This window comes from Myotis myotis, unplaced genomic scaffold, assembly GCF_014108235.1.
Source record: "Myotis myotis isolate mMyoMyo1 unplaced genomic scaffold, mMyoMyo1.p scaffold_m19_p_16, whole genome shotgun sequence".
NCBI lineage: Eukaryota > Metazoa > Chordata > Mammalia > Chiroptera > Vespertilionidae > Myotis > Myotis myotis.
Window position 1 is genome coordinate 35,832,518 of NW_023416320.1, and position 23,482 is coordinate 35,855,999.

The 23,482-nt window shown below is 38.3% G+C and overlaps 1 protein-coding gene across 1 annotated transcript in view; it reads left to right on the top strand.

Annotated features, from left to right (window-relative positions):
* Positions 1–23,482, top strand: part of PREX2 (phosphatidylinositol-3,4,5-trisphosphate dependent Rac exchange factor 2) — a 217,378-nt gene that overhangs the window by 168,989 nt on the left and 24,907 nt on the right. The window contains exons 35-37 of the mRNA XM_036338466.1: positions 1,698–1,812; positions 20,591–20,657; positions 21,121–21,311. Of these exons, the coding sequence (XP_036194359.1) occupies positions 1,698–1,812; positions 20,591–20,657; positions 21,121–21,311 (373 nt within the window). The remainder of the gene's footprint in view (positions 1–1,697; positions 1,813–20,590; positions 20,658–21,120; positions 21,312–23,482) is intronic.

A 23,482-nucleotide genomic window follows, 5' to 3' on the forward strand; every position in this document is an offset into this window, starting at 1 on the left:
ATTCAAGAACCATAATTAGTAGGTAATCTTCTATTTCACAAATGAGGGACTTGAGGCTCTCAGATATTAATTAACATACCTAAGGTCACACAGCTACTATGGAACGCAAGTTGTGGTTTAACTCCAATGCCAGGATTTTCATTATTAGCTTTACAACTAGTAAGAGGAATCCGCATTGAAGTATGACCATTAATAGATTGAATACTCCTCTCCTAGAATATTTGAAGATTGATTTTTCAGGAAGACTTCTTTGTATGTCTTGTGTGTATTCAGGACCAGAAGCTTGCTGAACTAGTGCAAATATTCTAATTAATGCAGAGTTTTAAGGAATAAACAAATAAACAATCATTGAAACAAGCTCCACATTTTATTTCCTGTACTGAACTAACTGTAGTGGTCTTTCTGTCTAATTTTGCATAAATGCGTTTCTTGATTATAGGCCAGTAATTCCATTTTTAAAATTTCAAATGCAGCAGTACTCAAAGTTTTGTTGTTTCTTCAATGCTCCAAGCTGACTAGTTTAGAAAATATAGCACAGCTGAAATTAGCAGTGACTTTCTTATTTTGCCTCCCAAAATAGTAAGTCTCTGTCAATTCAAGGAAACCTTATTATTTAGTTTAGAAATGATTGCATTTGGAAGTTTTGAAAGATTAATTTTTATTCAATTTTGAAATAGTCTGCTGACAAGTGAGGCTCTTTAGTGGCAATAATTTCACGGGGAAATAATTTACACTGGACAAGATTAATTCCTTTGCTATTCCTGTTGCTGGCAACCTCTCTATAAGAAATCTTATACTTCTGGGCAATTCCATGCGATTCATTTCCTTGTTAAAAGGTTAAAAATATCACTGCATAAAGTGTAAGGGAAAAAGAACCACTTAACCAAAAATGTTAGTTAAAAAAGAAATTTATATTAATCAAAAGACTTTTAAAATCAATGGGACTTTAAACACACACACACACACACACACACACACACACACAGGTATGTTTGTGCTTTTTTATTTTTAACTAAATTTTGGGTAGAGTCAGTATTCTAAGATTTAACTTTAAATGTCTTATTTATTACACTAATATTTCATAATTTAATTGCAGCTATAAGAGAATGTGAATATACATGGAGATGACAATTTCAATTTTTTACTCACATATGTTAATATACATTTCTGCCTCTCATACATGTGTATGTGTGTATTTACCTTTGTGTTTATATATTAATAACATATATGAGTTTGAGTTTAGCTTCACAAAGAACATATACAAAATGTTTTAAGAACAGGAAACAGTTTAAATTAGAAATTCCTTTCCCTGCTTAACAGAGAGTCATCACATGCTTGCTATTTATTATGAGAGCAGAAGAATGATTTTTATTCATTCTTGCTCTGATGAAAGATAGTTTCTTGCATATATGGTTATATTTGGTGATATTTAATACATCTATATATATATATATAAAAGCCAAGTGACCAGAATAATTGGAATGACCGGCTGCTATGTCATGCACTGTGGCCGGCCAACCTCCCGCGGCCCCTCCCCCTGGCCAGCTGGACCCCATCGGGCCCTGATCGGGGCAGGCCAGGGGACCCCACCTCTGCACAAATTCGTGCACTGGGCCTCTAGTTTACTAATAATAAGATTAAATGTGGAGAAACTGAGTTATAAATCATGTGAAAAGTACATTTACTTGTTTCTACAGCTCTGGAGAGCATGGAAGGATATTATTATAGAGACAATGTTTCAGTGGAAGAATTTCAAGCCCAAATAAATGCAGCCTCATTGGAAAAGGTCAAACAATACAACCAGAAGCTCAGGTACGTAATTATTCAATGGTGGTGAAGGAGTGGGTGACATGGGAACTAGGTAGAGGTGGGAAATGGGGGAAAGAGGGGACATTTGTAATACTCTCAACAGTAAAGATAAAAAAAGTTTCTGTTTCTGTATTTTGACAGGGACAGATAGTGTTTTTGCCCTCTTAAATTATTCATTATATTAGATGATTCATGATATTTCTTTTGATATAAAGTTCTCTATTTAGGGTTTACTATTTCAAATATTCTAATGGGTACTAATTTTCTAAATAAAATAGAAAACCTGTTTGTAAATTTTAATGCTATGCTTTTAATTTCTGTTGAAGATCTAGGGATTAAATATTTAGTAGACCATTTTCCGGGGGAAAAGCATTGATGTTTATAGTGATGTCCCTAGGACAGTGATGGCGAACCTATGACATGCGTGTCAGGTGACACGCGAACTCATTTTTTGGGTTGATTTTTCTTTGTTAAATGGCATTTAAATATATAAAATGAATATCAAAAATATAAATCTTTGTTTTACTATGGTTGCAAATATCAAAAAATTTCTATATGTGACACGGCACCAGAGTTAAGTTACGGTTTTTCAAAATGCTGACACGCCGAGCTCAAAAGGTTCGCCATCACTGCCCTAGGAGGTTCAGTGGGTTGAGGGTAAAATAGTTTTGTTATGTACCATTAAGCAGCTGGCACCCTCACAAAGAAAGAAGCATATGTTTAACACGGAAGATATGAAGAAACATGTACCTGGTATCGGAAAAATATCTACTTTCAAACACATCTGATGTTAATGTTTGCATTTTAATATGTTCTTTTTCTCTCTCTAAAAATGTTACTGGTACAGTGATCAATGGCAGAGAAAATTAACCACAATGTGTTATAATTTAGCAGCTTTAATTTTCAACAAATTATTAACATTCCTCTTATAAATGACTTAGAGGCCCGATGCATGAAAATTCGTGCAAGTGTAGGCCTTCCTTCCCCCAGCTGCTGGCACTGGCTTCCCACTGGCAGGCAGGCACCCAGGACCCAGACTTCGCTCTGGCCCTGGCTTCGTCCGGAAGAGCGTCTGGTCTAATTAGGATATTACCCTTTTATTATTATAGATTCTGCTAACAGATTGCCTTTTAAAATTACTGATTACAACTTTTATTTTTAAGAAAATATATTTTTATTCCACCTTAAGCCCTAATAACTCAAAAACACTATTGAGACAATATTTTGGTTTTGTTCACGATACGGCTAAATGGTGAAGACAATTCCTAAAATTCCTGACAAGGAAGGGGTATTGGTTCCTGTGGTTATGACTGATGTAGGCTTTCTTCCACTAAAAATGCTTTGTCTCCTTACCCCAGCTTTACAAAAAACTATCCCTTTTTCTAGGTTTTTATTTTTACTTTTTTCCAGCATTTTATCATCTTCTGAAGCTCTAGCCTCAAAGCCCTCAATATCGTTTTCATTTCTCATTTTCCCCTCTTCCTAAAATGTAATTGAAGATCCTGATGATTCTAAGGCTGCCCCAATTTTACTGCCTTGTCTAGACTTTGTTACTCAAAGTCATGTTATATATATATATATATTTCCTGCTTTCACAGGAAAAAATAAAATCAATATTGAAATTTTAAATAGTTTGTCTACTGATTAAAAAATATTGACTTTAGAAGCCTTAAGTTCAATGTTATGAAAATCTCAACATTGAGTACTGACTGTCTTCACAAAAGAAAAGTTTGCCTGCATAACTGATAAAATATATTCTTAGGTTATCTTTCACATAAAGACATGAAATGAAAGCATTTGTGTAGAGCAGGTGGGCCTTGAGAGTACGTCCCTGGAGTCCAGTTTGAGAAAATAGTCCTAGACCATTGCTGTGGCTCCTACCTGGTCTTCCTCTAAGAACCAGTGTTGTGTTATTTACTCAGGAATTTGCTGCCAGATAAGAAATTTAAACCTCATCTTACCATGTCCTTCTCCTGCTCAGAGCATTGGGTGATTTCTTATTGCCCCCTCAGGAGTCATAAGCTCCTTGGTATGGCGGTCCAGGTCTTTGATGACTTGACCCAAGGTTTCATTGTTCTGCCTGTGCACCAGCCATGCTGCACTTGCCCCATGTCCCATCATGCCCTGTCCTTCCCTTCTTCTGTGACTTCTCACTTAGCATCTGCCACCCCTGTGTCTGTTTATAAAACTACTCTTTATATGCTTCTATGTCCAGTTCCAGTAGAGTCTCCTCCATTTTTATTACTGGGCTGGGGTGAGGCCTGGGCATTAGAACTTTTTAGAAGTCCCCTAGGAGGTTCTAATGTGCAGCTAGAATTAAAAACCAGTTCCCATAGTTCCAGGAGTTCTCAAAGGATGGTCCCCAGACCAGCAGCCTCAGTATCACCTGCAAACTTGGTAAAAATCTCGTGGTGGCCCTGCGATCTGTGTTGTAACAGGGCTTCCTCGTGATAATCACGCACACTCAAATTTCAGAGCCACAGCCCTGAGCTAAATGAATGTCACCTCACCCTTGCACTCTTTCGTTTTGCTTCATCTGTGGCTCGTACAGAGTTCAGTGTTTTTCCTTGATGATAAATTACAGATGTACAGATTTCTCATCTTCTTGAATCTTGTTTTTATAGTTTATATATAAATATATATGTAATATATATGTAATTTTACAGTTTACATTCAATATTTACAAGCACAGTTTACATTCAGTATTATTTTGTATTAGTTTCAAGTGTGCAGCGTAGTGGTTAGACAATCATATACTTTACCAAGTGCCTCCCCTGATATTTCCAGTGCTCCCCTAGCACCATCCATAGTTATTACAATATTATTGACTCTATTCCCTATGCTGTACTCTACATCCCCATGACTGCCTTGTAACTACTAATCTGTACTTCTCAATCCCTTCACCTTTTCACCCAGTCCCCCAACCCTCCTCCTCTCTGGCAACCATCAGTCAGTTCTCTGTATCTGTGAGTCTGGTTCTGTTTTGTTTGTTTGTTTGTATTGTTCTTTAGATTTCACATGTAAGTAAAATTTATTCTTGTATAGCCTCTTTGAAATGAAGGATAAGTTGATTGGTATTGTCATTGTGCTTATCAAAGCACTTTGTGTAAGAAGTTCTCCATACTGTAGAGTCGTTGGAAAGTTTTTACTTAATTAGCTTCTATTGCAAATGATATTCAAAATGGTTAAAGTTCTCATGAGACAGTAATACAGCCAGCAGAGACCAACTGGCTGGTCTGACCATGCCAGTCTCCATGGGAATACGGGCCAGGCATTCAGAGCACCTGAGGTGTCCTTGCCACCTGCATCAAAGCCCTGACGCTGGTGGCCGGAAGGCAACCTGGGTTAGTTGTTATCCTTAATAGATAGTGTTAAGCCAGCAGACATGTTTGACACCTATGTCTAAATTATACCCTTCTCTGCCAAATCAAAGTTCTTGATTGATTGTCCTCTGATTATTAAGAAATAACAGCATGTAAAGTATCTAACATAATTTCTAACCAAGAAACTTAGGAGCAAGGGCATTTTTATTCTCTACCTTCACCATCCTCTAACTATTTTATTCTCTTTTTTCTACCCCAAGCTTTCCTTTTTATTCATTCCCTCTGGACACGAGCCATCATTTCCATTAGCCTTGTTCTTTCCTGCCTTACATAAATGTACTCTACCGTTACCAAACTCTTTCATTTTAATGCATCCTGGTTATGGCCAAAAGCACCACTGCCTGGTGACCGGTGAGATAAAATGTAATGTCAGTGTGAACATTATTCCCTGTATGAAAGTACTCCTTTCAATTAGAGGGTTCTAGATTATTTTTAAGTACCATTTTTATTATAAAGTCAACAGTAAAATAAAGCAGAAAAATCAAAAGGAAACAAGTTGTACATTAGTTACTGAGGCCATTTATCATTTTTGTGATGTGTGAGCTTCAGACTGAAACTTTTTAGGGTTTATGTTTCAGGGTATCTAAATGTAAATTCATCATCCTTTCAGAAGGAAGACAAGAAAATTACTCAAAGCATATATTCTCTCAAGCTGTGCCTTTGTGGATATGGATTGGCACATTTTCTTTAAAAGAAAGTTTTTAAAGGGCCAAACTATATTTGATATAAGTAGAAAAATGATAGAGATCTTATTTGTGTTCACAAGGAATGCTACCCAAATACTAATCTCAGAGTCATATATTTTGCACAATTTTTTCAACTGAAAAAAATGTCTGGTTGGAAGTTTTGGCTATTCCCATGATAGCACCTCCATGAAATGTGCCATTTCTCTATATTCTGAAGGAGGGCAGGGATGTCATGAATGCATTCTCCTGGTGTGAGATAGATGTGAAGGATGGTGTGGGCTTACTGCCATTTCTTGTTTTTAAGTACAACTAGGAGTAGTATGAGGACATAAAGAACCTCAGCCTTCACACCTCATCTCCAGTCCTAGCCCCTGTCTCCATTCCCATGTCCTTCTTCCCTCAGAGCCTTCAGCTCATAAAACACTGTTTCTCATTCCTTGTTTAGATAACAAATGGTGTTTCCAAGCTTGAAATGGAAAATTTTGGTTCTTCTATTGATGAGCAGCTGTGGAAACTTCCTTAACTCAACAAGAGTATGGATTTAATAAATCTGGGAGAGGGAGGGAGGGAGGGAGGGAGGAAGGGAGAGAGAGAGAGAGAGAGAGAGAGAGAGAGAGAGAGAGAGAGAGAGAGAGAGAGGCCATTAATCAGAATATAAATAATTCCTTATCCTTCAGTTGTTTTTCTTAATAAATCTGTGGCTTTAGAGTTATTAAATGATGGGGTTTCTTTTTAAATGAACCGGAAACATTCCAGATGCATATTTATCTCCTCAATAGCAGTTTTATATTTATTTTCTAGTTTGTCTTTCAGGTGGATTCTATGTTTCTATACCTTATGATGCATCCATATTTCTGTTGCTCTAAGACAGGCTGTGAACTAAATGTGTACATCCAGTTTCTTTCTGTTTTCAGAGTTGTAAATTTTGTTTTATATGAGAAGTGATTGTTTAATAGCCGGAGAAATTAACTAAATTTACAAAGAATTTGAATTAATTTATAATGGCTGAATGTTTTCTATACTTCTTTCCTATATGTGAAACATATAAAGGCTCTTATATTTACAATGTGTAAGTTATACCTAAGTGCCAAATCCTCACACAATGTAATCGTAAAGGTATTGCTGGATACTTACATTTACTTCCCCAATCTTGTATTCCCAAGTACCAGGGACAGCTCTTCACACTGAGGGCCTCCCAGTAGACAAGATTGTTACCTTCCAAGAAAATTTTGCCTATGGGTTATGATAAACAACAAACAACATTTTTAATAACAATTTGTAGCAATGTGTGGAAAAAATAATGTAGGAAATGTGTAAGGTGCTACACGTGTAAAGGAAAGAATCTGTCTTAATTGAAGGCAGGATGGGGTGACGGTTGAAGGTTAAAGGAGTGAATTATTTGAGGAAGTATGATCTTTGTGCCGCGATCTTCTGAAAGAGGAGTTGAAGCTACAGTGTTCAGGGGAGAGGGAACAGGAGATAAAAGTGTGGGGCGAGGGGTATGTTTTAGCAGAGACAGTAGCATGTGTGAAAATCCTACAGGGGGAGGAGAAATAATAAAGTGGTATGAGGGTAGAATTCAAAAGGAAGAGGGGCATGAAACAGGTGTGCAAATAGAATCAGCATGTCCACCTGTACCTCCTTTGCTGTCAGTTCTTCTTCAGCTTCTTTGAACCCAGCTATCATTCAGGGCATGTGCTTCGGGTCCATTTCTATTTGGTGAAAGAGTATAATTATTTAAGACCCATCTCAAATTTATCTTTCTGCAGGAAGCCTTCAGAAGTTATTACAGTCTCAGCTGGAATTAATCACTTTCTTCTTTAAAACTTAATAACCTCTTGAATGTCATTTGTTTTAGTCTGACTTGTGAGTTATTTATCTGCCTTACTCAATGCATAGGAGGGCAACTGTGTCCTGGTCAGCTCTGTGTTTGGTATGTAGTAAGTGCCATAAAAATTGTTGAATTGAATTGGAGATCAGATTAATTTTAGTGTAATAGCCTTCCTTTTTGTGCTATTATTATTTTATTGAACTTATTCTAGCATCCAGTCTACTTTTTATATCCAGAAAATTCTAGGCCATTTGAAGGGCACAGATGCTGGCTCTGTTGGAGACCGCACTCAAGAAAACTCATCAGCATAGCCAAGGTTCATAAATTTCACATGAGACAAGAGCAGGTAAACTTGAAAATATAGTGACACTCTTAAGAACAACCTAGCTTTTCTTTATTTGAAAATCACTATAATTCTATTAAATGTTGCCACCACTACTGTCTGAGCATATGATCTAGCAGCATTTACATATATACATGGAACCTTATTTCATTTATCTGCACTCTGCTCATTCTTATCTGCATGCAGACTAATTCATTTGCCCTTGAGGAGTTGTAATTATATCTAATATTTACTTCTACATTAAAGGAATTTTTAATACAATCATTAGATAAGAGCAGCAAATGAGATTTGAATTACTTATCTCAGTGTTTTCACATGCTATGGTAAGTCTTTTATTGTGATAATATTTATCAAGGATGAATAGATACCCTGGCTGACAAGCAGAGGCAGACACTAGTAAAATCATCTTCAAAAAGAAACCTTTGAATTACTTCTGTCCCTAAGCTAAGAAAAGCTGTTGTTTTCACCAAAGCAAAAGGAAGATCAAAGGATTTTGTGCCCAGAATTTCCTTTGGAATAAATGAGAGCTGAAAATATTAGAGATAAAATAAGACTAACCTGAAGATTCAGTTAAGGAAATATACTCTGTGAGGAAAAATTGTCAGTGCTTACAGAAGCAGGATTTATTTTTATTTGTGACTGCTGAGTTTTTTAGCCTGTCACAAGGACAGTCAGTCTTTAAAAAATGTATTCAAGGCATTCTGGTCAAGTTCTTTGTAATTTTTTCCCTACTGCTTTTGTTTAGTTCCTTTTGCTGACATTTCAGACTTCTGTTTGGTGGATGGACCACAGAGGGTGAATGAATGATTATACATTATCCTCTCAAAGCTTTGCCCCTGTACCAATCAGGAAATTTAGCTCGGGCCCAGAACTTCTGATTCAAAAAACATAATTGTAACTTAGAAGAAATTAATATGGACTTATTAAAAATCATTATTTGTGGGAAGAATAGAGTGTTATGTTTTGAATATTAGCTGTCTAGTTACATGGACCTTACAACTTCAATGGTGGACAAAGTTCTGTTTTATATAGATCCAAGTTTGTGAGATTCTGTCAGTCATTTAGAAGAAAATGAAACATCTTTGCTTGTTTTTTTGGTAATTTTAGCCAGACTGACTCTAATTTCAGCTGCTTTGGCCAATTCCCACCCATCTTTCCTGGCATACCTCAAAATCCATCCTCCATGAAGTCTTCTTTCCTCCCATAAATTAGTCTTTTTCTTTATATTCCTTTCTATGCCTACATTATAGACTTCCTCATATCATGCTTTATATTCATTTGATGAATATCTTTTTGATTTGTCTTTTTCTTTTTTATTTACCCATTGTTGACAAGGTATCTACTAACAGATGATTAATGAATGTTTGTATGTATATAAATGCCCAAAAGTTGGGGCAACTAGATGAGAATAGAAATGGTGGTGGATTCCTGAGTGACATGGTGACTTTAACAGAATAGCATTCATGGAGAACAGTATGGACTCTACTGTCACTGCTGACAGGTCTTCCTTTTTGAAATAGTCTTTCTGTTTCAACAATATATATTGTGTAATTTAAAATATATTTTTATTGATTTCAGAGAGGAAGGGAGAAGGAGAGACAGAAACATCAATGATGAGAGATAATCATTGATTGGCTTCCTCCTGGAAGCCCTCTACTGGAGATTGCTTCTGCAACCTGGGCATGTGCCCTGACCAGGAATTAAACCATGACCTCTTGGTTCATAGGTCGATGCTCAACCACTGAGCCATGCCGGCCTGGCTATTGTGTAATTTATGCAAGTGCAGGACTGTGTACAGCATTGGGATGCAGAGATGAATCAGACAGTATGCCCTTGACAATCTTAAAGGAAAGGAAGAGGAATTGCAGTATACAGGTTATTTTGAAACACTCTACTAAACACTATGGTAGAGGCAACAGGATGCCCAGGGAGTGCAGAAGAGACTTAGGAAAGACCTAGGAGTTTAGCATGGGCAGTTCTGACAGATGACTGTTAGTAGGCTAGTTAAAGGAAGGGAGAGAGGCTCCTTCAGGGAGAGGGAACAATATGAGCAAAGATATTGCAGAACCATGATGGGTGAGGAAGGGTAGAAAGGAAGCAGGAGGGGTGGGCAGGAGCAGACCAACGGGACCTTAGGACACCAGTTGAGGAACTTAGCCTTATGCCTGTAAGAGAGGTGATTGGCTTGTGAGTTTTAAGTGGTGCAAGGGGCGGGGTCATGCATTTTAAATTGAGCATCCTGGTGGTACCATTGAGGACAAATTAAGGATGAAACTAAGAGCAGAGTCAGAGAGACTAGTTAGGAAGTTATTGAAACAAATGGAAATGGAGAGGAAAGTATTGATTTTAGAAATATTTAGGAGGTAGGAAAATAAAAGTCTTGTTAGAATACATAGTGTGTTGAGAGGGAGACAGACACATTGAATTGGGTGCCTGGATCATTATCTGATATAATGGCAAAACCAGAGGAGAAGTTCCTTGGGGATTGGGAGTGTCAGGATACTGAATTGAATTGGATTTGAGATGTGGGATTGCTATCTAAGAGGCTCTATCCAGTAGGCTGGGTTCACCAACAGGGAAGTAGTAGTTAAAACCAAAATAATGCCTGAGAGTTTCCAGACGATAGCACCTCACACACAGAGAGGTTCAGCGAATTGCTCAAAGGCAGGCAGCTGGTTCCACGGGAGCCGAGACTCACGCTAGGTATTTTCAGCTCCGAAGCATATGTTTTTATACCAGTACTCCATTTCTTCTCCCAACACGTGAACGATCACAGGATTATGTACATGGCTTGGGAAGTGATTTAATGCTGTTGTAATTATTTACAAGCATTAAAAACAACACAAATATGTGAAATCTTTAGGTAAAAAAATGAGAATTTCCAAGTGTTTTAAAGGGCAAAGAAGCATCCTGATTTGTTGTTGTTGTTTTGTTTGTTTTTTATGAAAAGATTTTGTTTCATAGCTGTAGAACTAGAAGAGATGAAAGAGACCAAAGTGGAAGAAAAAGGCAAAAGAGACTGAAATCATTGTAATCATATTATTAATTAATTGAAAGCATCTCTAGAGTCTGACTATGAATCAATCTCACTGATGTATGCGCCTCATAGATGATTCCACACTCTCAGGAAGGGGAATTCATCTGCATATGTTTTAAATGCCATCAAAATGCATTATCAGCCATGTTCCTCACCTCAAATTTCAATCAAGTGTTGTAATATACACTATGTAATCCTATATAATAAAAAGCTAATATGCAAATTGACCGAACGGCAGAACAACTGGTTGCTATGAAGTGTACTGACCACCAGGAGGCAGATGCTCAGTGCAGGAGCTGCCCCCTGGTGGTCAGTGCGCGTCCACGGTGTGTGTGTGTGTGTGTGTGTGTGTGTGTGTGTGTGTGTGGAGCGCCGCTCAGCCAGAAGCCAGGCTCATGGCTGGCCAGCGCAATGGCGGTGGCGGGATCCTCTCCTGCTTCCACCAACTAGCTGCATGACTTGGGGCAAGTTCTTAATATCTCTGAGCCTTGATGTCCTTACTTGTCCATTGGAGCTAGCGTTGCTTTTGAGGTTGCTTTGAGTAGTAGCCAAGAGGAGGTGTGTGCAGATCTCTATGTTCACCAAATGTAAAGAGTAGCAAAGGCTTGTTTCTGAAGGTGGGTTCCATGGGGTTCCTGCAGAGAGGCTCATTGGAGAATAAAGTTAGTGTGAAGGGCTTCTCCAAGGAGCTCGGTGCTGGGCCAGCTGACCTCACTTCCCAGTGGGAAACCATAGAGGGCACTTGCATGAAACAACTATGCAAATGGAACTGGAAGAGCACGGAGATGCTCAGGAGAATAGCCCAGATTTCATACCAGAAAACTGTAAGGATAGAAGTGATTGTGGAGAACTATCCAGAACTAGCCTAGCTGTGCTTCAATCCTCGGTGTAGTCCAGGAGTGGGCAACCCCTGGCATGCATGCCAAACATGGCACGCCAGTAACTTTTGCTGGCACACGAAACCCTCTCTTATAATCATCCATTTGCAATTTTTTTCTTAATATCAACTTTTTTATTTTTCAGATAAATTCAGTGTAGGTGCATCTTAGATAAATAAATAATTTTACATAACAAGTTATCTTAAAGACCATAGACATGGATTGATGAGAGAGGGGAAGAGCAATTCTATGCCTCTGCCTTAACTCTCCCTGCCTTCCTAGATCCGACCAGTGTTTTGGTTTCATCCACATGCGCTTGTGAATCTTTGTTCTCAGTGATGAATTTTGTTAAGTCTCGTAATAGGAGTAGCCTGACGGATGAAAGTAGTAGCTCGTGCCTATCTCTGAAGGTCATGAAATATAAACCTGATGTAAAATCTCTGTCATCAGTGATGCAGCAGCAAAAGTCACACTGATAATATCAAACGGAGTCATAAAGTTTTCTGTCGGACTATCAGTGTACATGTATACATTAAAAAGTAAATGTATTTTTCATCATCATATACTGTGTTTTTGTCGCTCGAATGAATTTTATTATTTCTTCAAGGTTCTTCACATACGTACACCTTAAGAGATATCAAGTAGGCGTAACATGTTCTCAAAAAATTAGGGTTGGCACGCAGAAGAATTTTGAGTCAGAGATTTTGCTGGTTTTGGCATGCACTCACAAAAAGGTTGCCCACCCCTGGTGTAGTCTAACGATAGGAAATGTGGTTGCCCAGCTCTGCTATGAATGAGGTTGCAGTACGCTTCTCCAGCGAGAGCACAGGAAGCAGGGACTTTTCATGCCAGGTGTAATTCAAATGGAAAGTATCAGGCTCAGCTCTGCTCCACTGAATTTGAATACTACCAGATTCTTTCGGCAATTAATAAGGAAGTGCCATGAGTCACTTTTGCTATTCTGCAACCAAAAATAAAAGTTGAGTGATACTGTGATTCTCTATATTCACTCTTTACATATACTTGAACAAACACTGCATAGACTGATGCTTAAAGTTTTCAGTGTGAGAAATAAGCTAGTTTCTCCCTTAGGGCCTACACTGGGTTGGCATGGCAGCATGGCTTACAGGAGAAAATGTACTTCTAAACTCTTCCCATGTTGGTCTTACCCTCAGAGTATGGGAAATCCAGTCTCTCGGAGATACGTTAACGGGAGGAAAGATAAGATTTAAAAGCAATGTCTTAACAAAACTCCAGTGAAATTTGTATTGTCATCTATAAATTATAGATAAATGTTACCAATTTTATTTCCTGGTTAATTATGTCAAACCATTGATTTTTAAAATTCTGATTGGTAATTAAGGTGACTGTAGAGTTGATAAGTTTTAAATAAAAACAACTGCTTATGTTTGATTTCTATTTTTATACAGTTTGGGTTTACTAGTATACACTGGTTTAGTAGTTGACACTCATTGTGATGTGGCCTTGCTGTCTGTGACTATTCTGCAACTCACACATAAACGGGCTTGCTGTGCCCGTCTGTGCCCTGCTCAATACGACAAGTGCTTTTGAATGTTTGCATGTTGACACAACATATATATTTTTATGCAATTTCTAAATTCCTGCTGGCAACTTTTTTACTTAAGTCTGCGAACCACCTTTTGAGTGGCGCTGAGATAGAGGAATAGGCTGGCATTTAAAGTAGCAGTTGCTGGTGAGAGATGTCACTTTGGCCCTTCATGTGTGTGTGTATTTCCTAAATGAGGATGGGCATTGTAAAGTGAGCTCAGGGCAGACCCCACAGGAGTGAGAACAAGCTTGTCTTGTGTCTGGGTAAAGAAATGTTATTGGAATAAAACACTGGGACAGGGCTGCTCTGTAGTAGAAAAGCAGATTTAGGGAGAACCAGAATTAGAGGAGTTTCTATTTTCCCATGAAGAAAGGCTGCTGGGGAGTCAGGCTCTTCAGACACTTACAGGGATGGAAGGACAAGTTCTCACCTGACTTGTACACGTGTTCCCAGCTGCCGTGTACATGTTCCCTAGTGAACAAGCTTTGTCTCTTGCTCATTGCTGTATTCCTAAAACAGGAAATAGTGCTTCACACTGCAATAGATGCTCACACAGTATTGGTTGAAATAATTGAATAAAAAGTATTAAGAACATGTCCTTATGTCCAGAAAGCCATAGTGTAGGATGAGTAATTTTTATTACTCTCAACTGCTGTTGAATGCCACAAAGATTTCAGGACGGTTGGACAGACTCACAGTAGTTCGTTGACAATTGGGACAAGGGAACATTTCTTTTAAGTCTCATGCCTTTTACCCCTTCACTTTCATCTAATTCAACATAATAGGATCCATGACCAAAAATGGTATAAGGCTCGCTCTCTTTCTGCAATATATACATCTAGCAGGTGCAGGAAGGACTATCACCCTAGCATCCTCATGAAAAGAGGGACAAGATGAAAATGAAGAAAAGGAGTGTTTGAAAACCAGAGAGTAGGATTCTAGTCCAGTATTTTCTGATTGAAGGCCATCAAAAGGAGAGTGAAATGTGGTCAGCAGCAGCCGTAGGGAACAGTGGGTCCATCTCCACCACCTTGATCCTGTTTTCAGAGCATAAGGGAAGTCTGAGAAGAGTGCTTTTCTCAATGTGGGAAAGTACTGTCCTCTGTGGTCACACGACTGTCTTGTTAACCTTCCTGCAATTCCTCACCCTCCCGCCCCCAAAACTCAAGTAGAAGTAAAAATGGCGCTGTTAATTGATAATAGGCGGTTCTCTAATGACAGGCTCCTAAGATGCTCTGTTTTTGACAAGCCAAAGCACACATTTGCCCAAGCAAATCCACATTTATCTCATTATTCAGGATTTCTCTTACTTTAAGTAAAACCTAACCTAGAGAAATCAAGGCTAATGCTTATGGACATGGAAAGTGGTTGGGATGGAGGTGCAAATTAATGTTCTCCTCCCTCCTTCCTCATCGTGTGTTTTTACCCATATGTGAGCTCAGGTTGAACCTGTCGGGTGACACCCCCTTGGACAAGAGGTCAGTATTTTTTAATGCGAACTTATGTAGAAGTAGAGATGAGTCTGGCCAAGTGAGAAATTTCCATAATTATTCTAAATATAGAGATGATCTCATAAGCAATGACCTGGAAAAGAAACAAGAATATAGCAGAGATCTGAGCTGAATACTATAGTTATTCTTCCCTGTGTTGTATAAAACAGCAGGGGCTCTTATGCCTTTGTCATCTCTCTTGGGAAATTGGATATACTCCAACATGCCCAGAAAAAGGAGGGGGGGTAGCCCCAAATGAAAAGAATGTCACATTTGTCATTGAGTTAACCTTTGTATCTTCAATGACAAAATTAATAAATTTAAATATTTTAAATCAAGCTGTTGCATCGTCTCTCTTTGTTTGAAAACCTGGCCATCATGGGAGCACCAGCCTGTTCCTATAGAGCTTTGATCCATTTGACAAAGCATTTACGTGATTCTTAAATTAGTATATAAACTTGATTAGCTCTACACAACTAATCTCTATGTTCCCCAAACTAATTTTCTTTCATGGAAAACATCAATTCCTATTTCCATTACCGTGGTCTTGTTATGAATGCTGAATGATGCTTTTCATTTCTAGGGTCTCTTGAAACTCTAAATTCCCTAAATTTTCACATTTTGTGTATCACACATTTCTTCCCATGTATTCTTTTTTTGCTGGTAGCTAAGTTTGACTTTGTAGTGCTTCTCAACTGCTTAACAAATGAATTACAATTTTTTAGTTTGCTACTTAATTTTGTCACAATATGATCCAGCTGACTTGCCCAACATTCTCTCTCCCTACCTTACATGAACCTTGTTTTCAGCCAAATTGGCTCCATCCACTCTATATCTGTTCTGTTCTTCCATGGCGTTGCCTCTACTTGAAATGATTCTTTCCCATTTTGGCCTGTCCAGAATTCCTTCCATGGGTCTAAGTCCAACTCTTAGGTCATATTCTTACGTGGCCTTCCTTCTTTCTCTTTCAGGTATATCCCAGTGACTTTCTGCACTTTTTAATTTACCTCCCAACACTCTACCTTGCATTGTAGATACCTGTACACTTGTCTTTACTATTAGATTGTATGAAATTAGTTTGCCCAAATTAGTTTCATTGTAGTTATTAGATTTGGATGGGTTTATATCACTAGTGATAGTACTTATGACATTATTACTTCTTTCATTGGTATTTTATTATATAGGGACTAAATGAAAAAATGTGATTGTAATGTATCCATTTTCTATGGCAGAGTTAATTTATAAAATTGTGACAATGAAGCCTGATGTAATCAAGCATGAAAGGAAACTTACTGTTCACTTTCTATAAAATAAGAGCAGCACTTTCCAAATGGTCTCAATAAGATTTGCTATATTGGGACAAAGGATCATGACTTCATTCTTACTAGCCTCAGAAACATAATAAACTACGGTCAGTTTTGGCATTAATCCAATTTTACCATTAACTTTTTCATAAATTTTGATTAAGGAGCATGGTAAGACTTGCAATTAAGGGAAGTGCATTAGAAATTCATTTCCTGTCCACAGTTTGTCATATTCTGAAAAATACTGAAATTCTGTGAATACCTGCAAACCATAGGGATGGTAAACTATCTGGCTGAACACGTGTGTGTGTGTGTTTCTGATGGGGAGTACCTAAAATTACCTGCAGCCTCAAGTCCAACTTTTTATTTTAAGAAGTAATTGACTAAAGTATTTGTTGGCTGTGTAAATTTCATAAGAGTGACAAGGTGGCCATATTTCATGGTCATTTTCTCTAAATGTCACCGGCTCACAGATGTATTTTATAATAATTTGTTGCTTTTTATAATCATTTGTTAACAAATAATTAACTACTTGCTCAAGTCTGAATCAATAACGTATCTAACTCTGAATTTGTAATTGGCCTTTCTCTTCTAAGAGTATTTTCCAGGATGCGGTTATATCACTTGATTTTTTTTTTCTATTTTAGTTCTGCTATATAGCAGCTTAGGAAAGATAACATTGTTTCTGAATAAGGTTTCGCTTGATGTGGGCACTTATTTATTTTAAATCTATAAAAGTCATTTTTCTGCTGATTCTCTTCATCAAATATGTTTGTTAGAAGATGTTGCCCCATTGAAAAGTGGAAGATTTCTGCCAAGTCAATTTTCATGAATGTAGCAGAGTTAGATCAACATGACCCTCCTGTTAACTTTTCTTTTTAAGGAGCATTTCCTTCAGAAAGCAGGTAGAGTGCCCAGTGTGGCCAGCTGTGGTGGCAGGCTTCAGTAGTGAAGTTTTCCTTGGTGTCCTAATGATCCCTGGATTCCTTTTACAGAATATTTCTCCCCCCAAACTATTCAGGGTAGGGAAGAGCTGCCGTTTCCACAACCAGTGCACCTGAGTAAGCCATTTAAATGATACTCTTCAACTTTCACCCAAAAAAGTTTCCTTTCTTTTGAGAACTGAACCTCTGTTTGTGCAGTGATTGCAGAATTATGTAGATGCCAAATATCTACCTTAATTTTCATTTTCTACGTGGATCATAACACGTTTGAGATGGCCTTAGGGGGAAACTGGACACTTTGGCTTAGATACCTCCTACTGTGTGCACTTGAATAGTAGTTATTGCATAAGTCCTGTTTGCTGACCACAGTACCGACCACTTCATACTCATTGATTAATCTTCAACATTATGCTATTGATACGCAGGGCAATTTTAATATCCACTGTAAAAATGAGGTACTTGAGACCCTGGGGGGCTAAATAATTCATTGACTTGTGTGCTCTTTTTCTACCAAGCACACACGAGGAGGCATGAGGACATCTGATTAGGTGTCTGTGTGGCTTCCAGCTTTGAAGCATCACCTACCTCTGTTCTAAGTGTATAGTGATGCTGGATAAAATGTGAAGGCAGAAAATGTAAAAGTCACAGCTGAGGTCACAATTTATCATCTCAGTGACCCGTGAATGGAAAGGAAATGGGAGCAGTTCTGTGTTGAGGCCTCTGGCTTGTTGACCTCTGGTGGTAGACAGAGGGTTCTGTACAACTTGTTAAGGAAAATGAGGAATTAAAGTCATTCCACACTAGGTAGAGATCAAGAGCCATCCTCACAATTTAAAAGCAGGGTGTAGAGAAGGACTCTTCCACTTCTGAGTAAAGGATGAGCTATCTGTTGTCTATGGCTGCCAGAGACTGTAGCTTTTATGGACTAGAGATGGAGAAAGAAGCGGACATGGCCATTAAACTAGGAACTAAACTGGCTCATGATGTGACTGGTAATAATCCAGATGTCTGCATAATGTGATACTCCCGTCACCAATACGAAACTGTTTACAGATGCGGGTTCTGGGCACCAAATGAGCACAGAATCATTTGTAAGAGAAATATGATGAGAGATGGGGGATGGAGCTAAATCAAAATAACAAATAAAACTAAATTAAAAATCCTCCCACTTCAAATGAACTTGCAAAACAAAATCCCAAAGAACATGAAGAAGCCTAACACTAAGAAAGAGCCAACGAAATTTCCACTGAAAACAAATTTGACTCAGAAGAAATTAAAATGTTGATATAGCCTGGCAAAATATATTTTAGATGTTCAAAGTATAAACAAAGGATTGCAGCCCATCAAAAAGGTAGACAACCTTGAAGAAAAAGAAAGCCAGTTATCCATTTATTTATTTATTTATTTACTTATTTATTATTTTCTGTAACTATTTTTCATTGGATTCTTTGGGGGAACATTGGCTAGTACAATTATATAGGTTTCAGATATACAAATCTAAATACATCATCTGCATCTGGTATTGTGTGTTTACCACCCCAAATCAAGTTTCCTTCCATCACCCTTTATCCCCCCATACCCTATTCTACATCCCTCCACCCCCTGTTCTCTCTGGTAATAACCATACTATTGTCTGTCTATGAACTCTTTTGTGTTTGTAATCCCTTCACCTTTTTCACCCAATTACTTATTTACATTTATTAAGTCCACACTATGTTCCACCCAATGTTTTAGGTGCTAGAGAAGCAGCAATGAACAAAAGTAAACCAAACTCATCCCCACATGGAGAGTTTACATTCTCGTGCATTTAGTGGTAGAAATGAAATAAGATTAGGCAGAAAGCTTGGAAATGAAAAGATAATCATGGAAATAAAATTCTCAGAAATGCTAAACTCTTTACTTGACTGCTTTTTTCACTTGGAAGATATTACTTAGTAAATTACCTAAAATGCAATAATTGCAAAATAAAATCTTAAAAAAAAAAGTGTGCACGGTCTGAGTATCTCTCTGTGTGTGGAGAGAGAGAACATGAGATTATGTAAAAAGATAGTAGTTGAGATTATTTTAAAGCTGAAGATAAGACTCTTCAAGTTGAAAGTGCACTTTAAGATTCTGTCTGGATAAATAAAAACAAATCAATGCCTAAATATTTTGTGGTCAAACTTTAGAATACCGAGGATAAAAAGAAAGTCTTAACTTATGAGAGAAAAAATAGACTAAGCCCAAAACAAAAACTAGTTTGAGAGCAGACACCAAAGCAGTACTGAGGGGGAAAATGTACTGTCGATCTAATTCTAGAACTCTGTGTCAGAGCATACCACTGACTGATGCTGACCAAAATATTTATTGAACAATCACCTTCTTGGGGAAGTAAGCCTAGAAAGAAAGTGTGGATTTAAAGAGGGGGGAAAGTAAAGAAAAAAAGCTATTCTTTGGTGCCTCCATTTAGGCCAACCATATGGGTGACCTTTAAGTGTGGAAGTAGTAAGTGCCAGCTTCGGGTGGTGCTGCCCTTTGTGAGGGAGAGTTTTGGACCAGATGGGAATGGAGAAGGGTGAGCAACAAAGGGCTTATCTGCACCTGTCAAGTTCCTTTTCTTTTTAAGGAGAAGCAAAGTGCAAAATGCTAACATAGTTAAAGCATGGTGGTGCGTGCAAGGGTTTTCACAGCGTTCACCTAAGTGTGTACCTGTATAACTGAAATAAAAAGGTACTCAGAACTGCAGGAGAACATGACCTTTTAGGCACAGCCATCGAGTTTATAAAACAGCCCGCCGTCCGGTAATGGGGCCAGTTAAGATCCCAGTCTTCCTCAGGGCTCACAGGGCCCTGCAGAGCCTGCTCTCCCAGCCTCTTCCTAAGCTGCTCATTCATTCCTTCCGACCGAGCTCCAGCCGCATGGCATTTCTCTGTTCCTCACACAATTCAAGCTCGTTTCCTCTTCTCATAACAGCACTCCTCTTAGAGAGTTCTTATTTCCTTCAGATACTGGGGAAAGTCTAGAACTCTTTAAAATAGCTTAAATTCCTTTGATCTTGCTCTCCATCCTGTGCTCTTAGTAGATATTGACTCAAACAGGTAAATGAAACTATTGTCATGGCACTTGATGGACATTCCACGTCTGTCCTTATAACACTTTGTCCTGAGCTGAACACTTCCCTGGGTTACTTCGAAAGTGCTATGTACCCAGGACCAACAGGCAGCTGCGGGATTCAGGATGAGGGAATAATTTGTCTGTAGACTTGTGTACCAAGCACACTCGTGCATTTTAATTTCTCTCACAATGAATGATACCTTATTCTTTGGATTCTTACAGGGCATTTTATTTGGACAAGTCAAATTCACCACCCAACTCCACATCCAAGGCTGCCTATGTTGATAAGGTACAAATAGAGGATAGCGTTTATTTATGCTTTATTATTTACATAGCTCCCTTCCTCAGTTTTTCTGCTGTCTGTTGTTTTTGCAGTCTCCAATTTTGCTAACTGCATAATAAAATATTTTGGACTATTCATTAAAAGTTATAATAGTTCTGAATTATATTCCAGCTAAAAGGATTTCTTAAAAAAGAAAGACTCCTGGACAGACAGTATGGTGATTGCCAGAGGGCAGGGGGGCTGGGGGGAGGTAGAAGAGGGTATGGGAGGATAAATGATGATGGAAGGAGACTTGACCTGGGGTAGGGAACACACAGTACAATATACAGATGATGTATATTGAATACCTGAGACCTTTTTAATTTTTTAAACCAATATCACCCCAAAATATTAATGAAAAATAAAATCGATAAAAGGATTTATTTCCACTAACCATGTTGAACTTTATGTTCATCCCTTTGTTCTGTAGCTCCTGAGGCCTCTCAATGCCCTGGATGAACTTTACCGCCTGGTAGCCTCGTTTATCAGGTCCAAGCGCACGGCGGCCTGTGCGAACACAGCGTGCAGTGCCTCGGGCGTGGGGCTGCTGTCCGTGTCGTCGGAGCTGTGCAGCAGGCTGGGGGCCTGCCACGTCATCATGTGCAACAGCGGCGTGCACCGGTACGTGAGCGTCCCCGGGGGCTGCACCATGCCCACTTTCATTTAGTAGTTCTGGTTTACACTTTAGCGACAGGAAATTATAACTGGTAGCATTCAAAGGACAAATGTATTTGGGAGAAGATTTCGGAAATTAGATAATTCTTACACAGTATTTCCTGGTTTTAGTTCCTATCTGTATTTTCTGTGACTATTCATACAAATGAATACAGTCCCACATTTCTATCATTGTAGCCCAGAATGTTTTCACCCTTTTATTTATATTATAATATTTATACTTTAGGTACAAAGTTATTCATTGCCCTTATTCACTGTAGGAACTTGCTTGGTAGGACACTTTTCATTGCATTCAGTGGGTTAGATCCCTATTACACAATTATTGTGAGCTGGATGCAGTCTTGGGGTTACTACCATCTTCCCGCTCCTGGCAAAATAATAGTCCAAGAGCCCGTATAGTATGTTGTTCCTGAACATATAAGGGGACACCCAGATGGGTCTAGTCAGGTGGTTTGTCTTCGGCAACTGTGCTCTGTATGAATTCATATGGCTACATCAGATGCAGACGGTGAGTGGACAGCCACAAGTTAAGTTCTTTTTTATCAGCATGTGTTCCTCTTATGTCATCCTTCCATTTTCACAAGGAAGCAAAACCATGTAGGTGGGAAAATAGGGAAGAATTTAGTTCTCATTGTCATCTGAGTGGACAGAGAACCTTCTGTCATCTGTCATTGTCTCTTCTTAGTTCTGGGCCAGTTAGATTTGAGGGTGGTGGTTATTGTTTATTTAAATGCATCTGGTACTTAACTCATGCAATGGACTGCAGTTGGTGCTATTGGCTGTGTAATAAAGTGGTGATGCTCATGTTAGAGACATAAAGTATGAACAACAAACAACAGAAAATAATAACAAAATTAATAATAATATTACTATAACATATAGCAAGAACAATTAAAAAAACACAAACACGAGTAAATCTGTACTACTTGTGTACAGAAAATGTAAATGACCCAGGAAAGTTATCCATAAAACATAAGATCTCCGTGATGGTTAGAACTGGGAAGTTTCCATGGAGAAGCTGATGGTTGAACTGGGTTTTGTTGCATCAGATTGAAGAGGTAGGAAAGGGGAGAAAGGTGATTCAAGGCAACAGGTGCTCATGTGTGAAATTCGTTTGACTTGGTATGCTTGAATTCTAGTTTTCAAGTCCTACACAGCATGTTTTGACTTATGCAATATGGCAAGACTTGATTTTTCTGAAAGGCACATTACATTTTTTTGGTTGATAGAATATACAGAATTTCCCTCTTTATTTTCATTGCCGTGTACTTTGTGCTTTATTGCAAGCATACTAAGAGATTAATTGAAAATGTTGTCTGCCACTGAATATATAAAATTAGTTCATAGTTTTTATAGCAGAAAAATTATCTCTCCTTTATGATCAACTTGTGTTCATTCATTCTGGTCCTATTAATTCACTCATTATTCATTCACTCAACAAATATGTACTGAACACCAATTATGTGCCAACACTGTTTTAGTGGCTGGGGATATAGCATTGAAAACTCTTACATAGTGTTGTTCATTGTGTTGGGGAAAACAGGTAGTAAAGTATACAGGTAAATATGTAATATGATAGGTGAAATAAATGCAAAAAAAGATTAGAAGTCTAGGGGGTAAACGTTGACGGGCCGGGAAGAAGAGGTAGTGCCTTCTGAAGAGGTGATTTCAGTAGAGACCTGTATGAACTGGAGTGAGTTATGCGGATATCTCCGGAAAGGGCATTTGGTCATGGTAGGGAACAGCCATGCCCATGTGGGAGCTCAAGTGGCAGTGTGCCTGGTGTGTTCGAGGAATGGCATGGTGGCCTCAGCCAAGTGTCATCACCTTGAGCATTTGTGTTCTTCTCTTATCCTGGTGCAATATCATAGTTATCTGAGGACTGGAGACACTATGACAACCTCCACATTAATTTACTGAAAGTTAATACAATTAAATTTGTCATTTAATCTAAGAACCATGACCAAGTTGTCCAAATTATTCTCAGCTATTCCCTGAGCAATTGAGAATTTGACTGATGTTGTTTAGGAGAAAAAAATTGATGTCCCACAACTATTTTACAATCGCTGTATTCATCGAAAGGTGTGTGAATCACAAGTAATATTGGGATTTTAAAG